Raw genomic sequence first — 11,129 nt, forward strand, 5'->3', positions numbered from 1 at the left:
TCCCTGGCCTTGCTCAGTGGGTTAATGATACGGCGTGGCCGTGAGCTGTGGTGTAGGTCACAGACTGAGAATCCCGCGGCTCCGATCCCGCGTTGCTGTGGTTCTGACGTAGGCCAGTGGCTACAACTCCGATTCGACCCCTATCCTGGGAACCTTCATATGCCACCGGTGCGTCACTGGAAAAGATAAAAACACACACAAAAAAGAAAAAAAAATCTAGATAAAATAACTGCATTGGGTGTGTGATGTTCAACTCTTGTTTACAAGATGCTGTGTTCTTTTAGGTGCAGAGGGAAGAACGGTAATACTAAATGAGAGTTAAATTATATGTATGTTAAACTATATGTAAATATATATACATATATTGTGAATTAAGGATGTATTATATAAGTAAGACTATATGGCAAATACATTATATTATAAAGTAAGCATAACTACCAACAGACTATTGTGTGTGCTTAAAAACCGTTAAGACAGGGGAAAGAATATACAAAATATTTACAGTGGCAAAGAGGCACAAAGGAAGTTTTAAAAAGAAAAGCAAAAATTAAAAAATGAAAACAAAAGATAAGATTAGTAAATAAGTCAAATACATTACCTATAATAATAAATATGATGACTAAATTTATTAACAGATGGAAATGATCAGACTGAATTTTTAAATAACAAAAATGAGCTGTGTTATATGTGAATATGGCATATCTTAAGTAACATGAAAATGTTGAAAATAACAGTTAAATATACAAATATTAACCAAAAGAAAGTAATATTAATATAAAAATAGAATTTGAGATGAAAAGTATTGAAAGGGATACATTGAAGGAATGATGAATAATGTTGATGTAATAGTCATGAACTTGCTGGTACCCAACAACATAGTCTCAGACTAAAAGAAGGAGAAGTGGGCTAAGGTTCCAGCTCTGCCGTGTGCGGTGGTGTGGGTCGCAGACACGGCTCGGTCCCGCGTTGCCGTGACTCTGGCGCAGGCCGCCGGCTACAGCTCTGATTGGACCCCTAGCCTGGGAACCTCCTGGGAGCGGCCCTAGAAAAGGCAAAAAGACAAATAAATAAATAAAAGTAGAAGGAGAATTGTACAGAATTAAAGGATATAACGACAACTTTATATGAAAAAGAATAATCAAGCATACAAACTAGCAATAAAAATAGATTTTAAAAGACTTGTTGATCTTGATTTGATTGTTCTTTATGAAACCCTGTACTAAACACAAATAACCTATAAAATATATTTGAGGTCATATGAATTTTTTTAACTCATGGTGCAATATGCCACAAAAAAACTCAACATATTTTCCAAAAACTGATATAGTCTAGAACTCATTTTCTGACCACAATGGCACAATTTAGAGCAAAAAATAGAGATAGATTATTCAAAAGAAGCCATATGAATGAAACTTGAAATAATTGAAATAATTCATGACTTAAAGAGAAAATGACAATGCAGTTAACTTGTATGATGTCTCTCAATCAGAATTTAGAAGAAAATTTATATCTGAAATGCATTAATTAAAAAGAAAGGTTTAAAAATAAATTTAGTATAAGAAGGATTTTTAAAAACTGGCTAAGGGCATTAAATAAAAATTTTAGAAAAATCTTACTAATAAACATCATTTCAAAAATCTTAAAATGCTAAAAAATATCAAATTTAGCAGTGTATTAAAATATACCTTATAACTTGTAGGGTTTACTCTGAGGATGGAAAGATGGCTTAACTTCGGAAAATATATTACTGTTCTCTACCACCTTACAATTAAAGAAGAAAAAGTAATCCATAAAATTCAACACTATTTCATCATAAAATCAGTGCAAGGTAGTTAGTTACAAGAGAACTCGGGCTCAGACCTTGTGTTACCGTGGCTGTGGCTGTGGCTGTGGCCAGCAACTGCAGCTCCCATTCAACCCCTGGCCCGAGAACTTCCATATGCTGCCCCCCTCCCCAAGGAACCTGGATGAGGTTAAAGCAAGCTGTACAGTTATCTGGGGAAAAGAGAAATGGCAGGAAGAAGAAATGACAAGTGCAAAGGTCCTGAGGTAGAAACAGAGTCAGTATGTGAGATACAGCAAGCCTGTCTGCCGCACAGTGAGTGAGAGAGAGAGCAAAACAGAGACAGGCAGACAGACAGATACTAAGAGACAAAGAGACAGGGAGAGAAGGAGGAAATGGGGTGAGGAGAGCAGACAGCGGTCAGGTTGCTTGAGAGCACAGGACGGTTGTGAATTTTATTCTGAATGTTAGCAAGGAATAGTGTGATCAAATATGTTTTTAAAGATGTAACCTGCTGCTGTGTAGACGAGATGCTGTAGGGAAGCAAGAGATGGAGGAGGAGGATTAACTAGGGGGCCACAGAATAATCCAGGCAAAAGCTGGGGGCAGTGGTGCTGAGGCAGTGGTGGGTGTGTGGGTGAGAAATGACCAGCAGGGGGAAATCTGTTGGAGGCAGCGCTGTCAGGATTTGCTGATGGATTGGCTGTCAGGGACAAGAGTCAGGATAGCTCTAAGGTTTTTAGCCTGAATGACAGGTGCAGCATGATGGAGTGAATATTTCACCTGTCTCTGGGGAACCCAGTAAATGGTGACACAATCGCTTGTCCGCATGTGAAAGTCAGTCAGTTTCATACCTTACTTTAACAAATGATTAAATTTCCCATGTTAAGACCTAAATGAAAAAAGCCGAACTTTAATATTTTTAAAAGCGAAAGAAGGGGAAAAAAATTTGGCCTTACTGTAGAAAAGAGTTTCTTAAGACGCAAAAACAAACTGTTGAAAATTACAGTTTCCTGGTGGCTCAGCAGGTTGTCACTGTGGTTGCATGGGTCGCTCTTGTGGTGTGGGTTCCATCCCCGGCCCAGGAACTTTGCATGCCTCAGGTGTGACCGAAAAAAAGTGAAAATAAATTTTAGTCTTTAAAACAGTTTTAACTCCAGCTTTAAGAGGTACAATTTACAAACACAGTTTATGTATATTTACAGTGGATACAGTGTGATGATCTGACACACACGTGCGTCATGAAACGATGATCGCAATAAAGCTAATTAACACAGCCATCGCCACACACCGTTGCCATTTGAGTGTGCGTGTGTAACGAGAACACTTAAGATCTGTTCTTTTAGAAAATTTCAAGATACAATACTATTAATTATACTCACCATGCTGCATAGAGAATCCCGGAGATTATTCGTTTTTGACTCAAAGTTTGTGCTCTTTGAGCAACACCTATTTCCCCCACTCCTGAGCCCCTGGTACCCACCATCTTACTCTGTTTCTGTGAGTGAATTTTTTAGACTCCACACATAAGTGAAACCATGACAGCATTTGCCTCTGTGTAGGGTTTATTTCAAGGCATAATGTCCTCCGGGTTCATCCATGTCATTGCGAATGGCAGAATCTCCTTCTCTTTGTAGCTAAATAATATTCCATTGTGCTTGTGTGTGTGTGTGTGTGTGTGTGTGTGTGTGTGTGTGTGTGTGATATCACGCATTTTCTTTATCTATTTGCAGAAATTTGAGCTGTTTCCATACCTTGTCTATTGTGAATAATGTTACAATGAAAACAAGATTTCAGATATCTCTTTGAGATACTGATTTCATTTCCTTTTGATATGTACCCAGAAATGAGTTTACTGGATAACGTGGTAGTTTTATTTTTAATTTTGTGGGGAAACTGCACCTTGTTTTCCATAGTGCTTTCACCAATTTACCTTCCCACTAGCAGTGCACAGGGATTCCCTTTGCTCCACTTCCTCACCAACACTTGCTGTCTCCCATCTTTTTGATAGAAGTCATTCGGAAGTGATGTGACTTCTTATTGTCATGTTGATTTGCATTTCTCTGATTTGAGTATCTTTTCATATTCCTATTGACCATTTGTATATTTAGAAAAGCATCTATTCTGTTTTCTTGCCCACTCATTACTTTTTTTTTTCTTTCTTTCTTTTTAGGGCTGCACCTTCAGCATATGTAAGTTCCCAGGTCAGGGGTCCAATTGGAGCTGCACCTGCCAACCACAGCCACAGCCACAGCAATGTGGGATCCAAGCTGTGTCTGTGACCTATGCTGCAGGTCATAGCAACACCAGATCCTTAACCCACTGATCAGGCCTAGGGATCAAATCCATATCCTCATGGATACTCGTCAGGATCTTTACCCCTGAGCCACTGTGGGAACTCCCTCGAATTCATTTTAATTGTGTTTTTAATTGAGTGCTTTGCTACTGAGTTGTATGAGTTTCTTATATACTTTGGGTATATATTTATATACTTACCAGATATATGATTTGCAACTATTTTCTCTCATTCCGTATATGTTGCCTTTTCATTCTGTTGATATTTTTCCTTTGCTATGCAGAAACTTTTTAGGTTGATACAGTTCCACTTGTTTATTTTTGCTTTTGTTTATGCTTTTGGTGTCAAATCCAAAAAATCATTGCCAAGGTTATACCAAGGAGCTTTTCTTCAGTGTTTTCTTCTAGAAGTTTTAAAGTTTCAGGTCTTACTTTCAAGTCATTAATCAATTTCAAGTTAGTTTTTGTGAGTGTTGTAAGATCGAGAGGGGGCTCTAATGTCATTCTTCTGCAAGTGGATATATCCAATTTCCCCAACATTGTTTATTGAAGAGACTGTTCTTTCCCGATTATAGATTCTTGGCACAGATTAGTTGACCATATATGTACGGGTTTATTTCTCAGCTCCCTATTCTGTTCCACTGGTATCTGTATTTATGCCAATACCACACTGTTTTTATTACTATAGCTTCGTAACATAGTTTGAAGTCAGAAAGTGCAATTCCTACAGCTTTGTTGTTCTTTCTTAAGATTAATTTGGCTGTTTGGTGTCTTTTGTGGTTCCATACGAATGGTAAAATCATTTTTTCCTATTTCTGTGAAAGCCTTTAGAATTTTGATAGGGATTATACTGAATCTGTAGATCCTTTTGGATATTATGGACATTTAAACAATATTAATTTTTCTAATACAAGAACATGAGGTATCTTCCCATTTAGTCTTTCTTTCATCCATGTTTTTATTGTTTTCAGTTTACAGCTCTTTCGCTTACTCAGTTAAACTTACTATTAAGTATTTTATTCTTTTTGATGCTATGGCAAAAGGAATTTTTTCTTAGTTTCTTTTTCATATTTCAAACTTTAAATTTTTTCTCTGAAACAAAAATCTATGTACCAAGTGAGAAAACAAGCTGCAGAGTGAGAATAGCTGTTATTAATACATATAAATGGCAAAGAATTATATACCATTTGTACAAAGAACACTTACAAATCAATTGGGAAAAGGGAAGTCCATAAAAACAGGCAAAAGGCATGAAAAGGCAAAGGCCAGAGAAGGAAAGTACAAGGTCAACGCTGTAAATGAAAAGATGCTCAAACTCATCAGTCATCCAGGGAACACATTCACATCACCTGCATTATCCTTCTATAGCTGTCAGCACAAATGAAAGTGTCTGCCAACACAAGGGTTGGACAGGAGACAAAGAAGCAAGAAAAACCCCGTATGCTGTGGGGGGAGATGGTAAATTCCGACAATCACTGTGAAAAACCATTTGGAAAGAAGCAAATCTTCTCACACATGCTGGGGAAGGAGACAAATGGCACACCCGAGGGACCCCTGTAAGAACTGGTACCCGGAAGCTTTGGGAGACATGGTCTGCCTTGGGCTTCTGGTTTTCCTATAAGACTTACTGGCTGTGCCAAGACTGCAAAGCCTTGACACTTCTTACCAGCCATCCTCAGGGCTGTATTGGCAGGGAGGCCCTTCCTTCAAAGGACGAGGGAACTTTTCACTCCAGGGCAAAGAGGCAGCTTGCTTACTGCTTGCCCCAAATCTGCAGGATCCCCAAACTCAGAGGTCCTTTTCTGCAACCCAACCCACCACATGTGCAGCTGTCATCTGGACCCCCACGCCACCCTGCGGGCTTTAGGGTTCAGGGAGCCAGCCCACACATGCTGGCACTCTGGCCGCTGCTTTGACGCTGTGAATAATGAAGGCTCTCATCTCTGACCCAGGAATCTCGTTTCTCCTACCAGCATTCATGAGACAGAGGCAGCCTAACTCGTTAGCTGGTGAGTGGGGTGAAGCCTCCGATCCTCCACAGCTCCGGACCGAAGGCACCGATGTCCCCATGGTCATCATGCTGAAAGTGCACCATACACGGGATGCGCTCCTTCAAAAGGACCGGTGCTGCCTCGGTGAGTATATTACCAAACCCGAAAACATCACATCGCCCGAAAGCAAAGCTCACTCCTGAATGACACCTTCGGTAAAATTCAGTGGTTTGTTGTGTATTGTTTACAGAGACATTCGTCTGTAGCAGGGACATGGTAACATCGGGGAAGGAGAAACTCTGACTTAAGGACAGGGAGGAGCGGAGGGGCTTCCGAGGTCTCGGTGCATATTCTATTTCTTAGTGAAAGCTGGCACATACGGCGGAATGTCGGAAGTTTATAAGGAACACCTAGGTGTTCAGAAGGTTATTTTCTGTCCTTGAACATGTTCTCTGTGTTCGGAATGTTCTAGACATTTACAGCGTCAGCGGTCAGGGCATCCGTCTGTCTCAGACCCACAGCCCCTTCCCCTTCAAATACGAATTTGGGTTCTCACGGTTCCAACAGCAGTGTTTCTAAACACAAACACAGATTTTTGCCGTGGAAACGTCTCTGGGATTAGAAAACCTCCCAGCTTAGGAACCTTGGAGAAACATCCTCAGTTGTCCTGATGGAAAGGAAACCAGAGACCCTTCTGCTGAAAAAAAGAGACACCAAAAACCCAACAGAGCCATTCAGGTCCTAAAGTGAAGGCAGAAAAAAGCCCCGGACGCTCACTGGCTGCGCTCCTGGTTCCCCCTCTTTCTCCGGGGCCTTTGGCCCCGGCCTCCTGCCCCGACCGCCTGCACACGGAAGATGAACTCACGCGGACACAGGCTTTGATTTGGGAGAAAAGATGAATCACCCAGGGCTGGTAACCCGATCTTTGTCCTTCTCCTGGTAAACAGTTGAAAGGCGCTCATCCATCCCCCGCTTTTTAAAACTAGAGCACAGACTAGAAGGGCCAGAGGGCCCTGGCTTGAAACGGGGGCTATTCATCACCTTCAGGGGAAAGAGGGTCAGATTTTTTTCCTCCGGTCCTCCCCCCCCCCCGCCCCCGCCACGCTGCCCGAGAAACCCTCACCTTGTTTTGCTTAGCGGGCCAAGGGTCAGAGGTCAACACGGCTGCTCCAGCCTGTGCGGTTCTGCAAACAGGCCACACAAGGAGCCCCTGTTTAACATCAGAATTCCTTTCAGTCTGGAAGTTTCCAAAGCACAGGAGTCAGTCAGTGAGGACTGGAGGGGCTCTGGGTCCTGCTTCTCACTACAGAGGGCATCCGGAAGCTCGGACCTGAAAAAGAAGGACGCGTCCCTGGACTGCCTGTCTCACGTGGCCGAATTCTCATGCCGTCATGCTGCTCCGAGTGAGAGGGCAGGTGGCTGCAGCAGCGGCTGGGAGAGGAGAACAGGTGTGGCTGTCACACAGTGGCCGGGAAGCGGGACAGGTGGCCAAACAGGGGTCATCACTAGATCACATGTGTCTGAAGGACCAGGCGGCTCAGAACCAAGGGGCCCGCTGGCTGGAGGGACTTCATCTTCAAGTGGACGAGAAAGCTGCACACCAGGCAGGTCCAGACCCCTCAGTGGTCGTGGGGTCCTCTTGACAGGTGACATCCCTCCCGCCTGCCTCCTGAGGCCCAGCAGACCCCCAGATTCACTTCTACGTCCCAGAGGAGAGACTGGGCTTCAGCTCCAAGTATGACCAGAACCCAGGGCACGGGGGCTGTGGCAGGGCAGTGCCCAGGGGCAGGAATGTCCTTGAATGGAGCGTGACAGCTGATTCACCCAGGGAGGCCAAACCAGGAGAGGAAAACCGACGAGAGATCTCTTGGTGGCTGAAGCTTAAGCTCCCAGAGAACTTACAGAAATGAGCAGGGCCCTGGAGGACTTGGGAACGGCCTCCTGCAACAGCACGCAGAGGGGGAAGGCCGGAGAAATGAATCTACGTCAGGGGCATGACTTCTTAGGAAGCAGCCAAAGGCAAGAAATTCCCATGCCGGCAGCTATGGGGGGGTTTCAGATTCTCGGGGCGCATCCCCTTTACTGCTTTGCTCTGGCTGCCGTGACACACGTGCCACAGCAGAACTGCTTGTCTCAAAGTCTGGAGGCTGCAAGTCCAAGATCAAGGTGTCATCAGGGTGGTTCCCTCTGAGCCCCGAAGGAGCTGTTCCAGGGCTTGTCACCAGCTGACTTCTCCGGGTGTCTCGTCACATGGTTCTCCTTCTGTGTCTCTGGGTCCAAATTTCCCCTTTGGGTAAAGATATCAGTCATATTGGATTAGCGGCCCATTTTGTTCTAGAATGATCTCATCTCAACTTGATTCTGTCTTTTTTTTTTTTTTTTTTTAATTTTATGGCTGCACCTTTAACCCTGGCCAGGGATCGAGCCCACAAACTGAGCTGCTGCAGTCAGATTCTTAACCCACTGTGCCATAGTGGGAACTCCTCAGCTTGATTCCATCTTTAAAAAGCTTATTTCCAAATATGATCACATGCTGAGGGCCTGGAGTCCAGGACCTCAACATATGAATTTTAGGAGGACAAAATTCAACTTATAACAATGTCCAAGTCACTTTTTAAAAAGATTGAGGCAATGGACATTCTCATTAACAGTCTATTAGGGTATTACCACATTGTAAGCCCCAAGCATTGAGTATTATTCTTTAAAAAAATGTTTGCTTATTTATGAATTTTTAAAAACTGCTAATTTACTCTTTTTTTTTCTGGCTGCACCCGAGGCATTTGGAAGTTCCTGGGCCAGGAATCAAATCTGAGCTGCAGCTGTGACCTGTCCGAGCCATAGCTGTGACCTGTGCTATAGTTGCAGCAACACTGGATCCTTTAATGCACTGCAACTGGCTGGGTGTCAAACTCACGCCTCAGCAGTGACCTGAGCTGCCACAGAGACAATGCCAGATCCTTAACCCGTGGTGTCACAGCAGTAACTCCAAAAAAATGTTAATTTACTCCTAAGTAAACTGGCCACTTGCACACTGGCTGAGTCCTTTCACAAAACTTCAGAGTATGTCCCCTCTCATACTGCCTAGACTTGAGAAAAGATGCCAGGAAGAAGAACCTGAGAGGAGCTTAGTAAACAGATGAGCCGGTCCCAGCAGGATGCCCGCTTCCTTGTTCACCTTGAGGTAAGCAACCTTTTGGAAGTAACCATGAGTGTGGTAGAAATAACATGCAAGTTAGCATCAGAAACACAGGCGTGGCGTTCTGTTGCAGCTCAGCGGTAACTAACCCAACTGGTATCTATGAGGATTTGGGCTTGATCCCTGGCCTCGCTCAGTGGGTTAAGGATCCAGCATTGCCGTGAGCTGTGATGTAGGTTGCAGATGCGGCTCGGATCCGGCATGGCTCTGGCTGTGGTGTAGGCCGGCAGCTGCAGCTCTGATTCGACCCCTAGCCTGGGAACCTCCATATGCCTCAGGTGGCCCCAAAAACCGAAAAAAAAAAAAAAGGAAGAAGAAGAAAAGAAACATTGGAGTTAACGCCCAGCTCTGCACTGTTTTGTGTGTGCAATGTCTCCATTTTCCTGGGGCCTTTGTTATCTAATAAGCAAAATGGAAATCTGTTGTCCTCCTCACTGGGTGTCTGAGGGTTAAGTGCTGTTACAGTTTCACACTCTTTTTTCCTTATTCCGGCCAAACCTGTGGCCTAGTTGGGTTCCGGGGCTAGAGGTCGAATCAGAGCTGCAACCATTGGCCTACGCCACAGCCACAGCAACGCCAGATCCTTAACCCGCTGAGCAAGGCCAGGGATCGAACCCGCAACCTCCTGGTTCCTAGTCAGATTCATTAACCACTGAGAACTCCTCTAGTCATGTTCTTAACCTGCTGAGCCACAACGGGAACTCTCAGTATCACTCTCTGGTGTGCTGTAGATTCTCAGTAATGTCTAAGTCCCCCAAAGCCACTCTGCAAGGACCAGATTCTGCCCTTGGAGTAAAGAGGTCACCTGTCACCAAGGGAACCGGATGGCCAGGAACACCAGGCGGCTTTGGGGATCAGCAGGTTTCTGCTGGAAGAGGCCTTCCTCCTCTCATCCCTGGCTCCATGTGTCAGAATTGAATCACACCAGGGCATTCACGGACCTAGAATTCAATTACCTGTCATATTATTATTCAACCATTTCCTCCTTTCCTTGGTAAATTTAATTTTTCCTTATTCTAATGAAGCTCTCTGGAAAAATCAAATCAGTGCTTTATTTTAATGAGCGCGATCATCCCGTGATGGACGAGGCACAGAAAGCCCGTGGCTTTGGTGGAAGTTCCGTGAGCTGGCAGGTGGTGCCAGGTCTGCGTCACCTCTGTCCTTGGGGGAAGGGCTGAGCTTCGCACAGGGCAAGTCCACCGTGGTCAGCCGTGGACTCTCAGGGCCCAGGAGGGCCAGAATGTGAAAGAATCCAAATTATCGTAGCATTTTCCCAAAAAGCAATAGAAAACTTTAACTCAGTCATAGCCTTCTATGCTTCTATTCTCTAGAAATTCAGGAATTACATTTATAGAAGAATGTATTCTACAATCGGTTCGTCCTCACAAAGCAGGTCATTTCAAATCAGCCCATTTACAGAGTTGTTTGTTTGTTTTGTTTTTTTGGTCTTTTTACCACCCCACCTGCGGCACATGGAAGTTCCCAGGCTAGGAGTCAAACTGGAGCTGCAGCGGGTGCCCACACCACCGTCACAGCAAGGCCAGGTTCGAGCTGCATCTGTGACCTACCCCACAGCTTGCAGCAACGCTGGGTCCTTAACCCACTGAGCAAGGCCGGGGATGGAACTCGCATCCTCACAGAGATGACATCACGTCCTTAACCCACAGAACGACAGTGGGAACAGTGGGAAATCCGTGGGGTTTTTTTTTCTTTCTTTCTTTTTTTTTTTTCCCATTTGCGGTTTTGAACTGAGGTCTCATTCTTTTCCAGATCAGGAAATTCTGGAATTTCTACCCCTCTGTTTGGGAATGTTGGTCAGTCTTGGTGGTCCTCTGAGTCATGTGGGGTGTGTGCTCCTGAACCC

General features: G+C 44.2%; 1 protein-coding gene across 2 annotated transcripts in view; it reads left to right on the top strand.

Annotated features, from left to right (window-relative positions):
• MRPS24 (mitochondrial ribosomal protein S24) overlaps positions 1-10,763 on the top strand; it is a 46,548-nt gene extending 35,785 nt beyond the window's left edge. The window contains exons 5-7 of one of the 2 annotated variants that reach the window (XR_002340520.1): positions 6,052-6,213; positions 9,155-9,250; positions 9,997-10,763. Coding sequence is in view for 1 of the 2 variants with exons in the window: in XM_021079350.1 (XP_020935009.1) it covers positions 6,052-6,213; positions 9,155-9,198 (206 nt within the window). In the remaining variant the exon portion in view is untranslated. Of the gene's footprint in view, positions 1-6,051; positions 6,214-9,154; positions 9,359-9,996 lie in introns of those variants that run through there. The other variant, XM_021079350.1, reaches the window with a different exon arrangement.

Source organism: Sus scrofa, chromosome 18 (genome assembly GCF_000003025.6).
Source record: "Sus scrofa isolate TJ Tabasco breed Duroc chromosome 18, Sscrofa11.1, whole genome shotgun sequence".
In the NCBI taxonomy this organism is placed as follows: Eukaryota; Metazoa; Chordata; class Mammalia; order Artiodactyla; family Suidae; genus Sus; species Sus scrofa.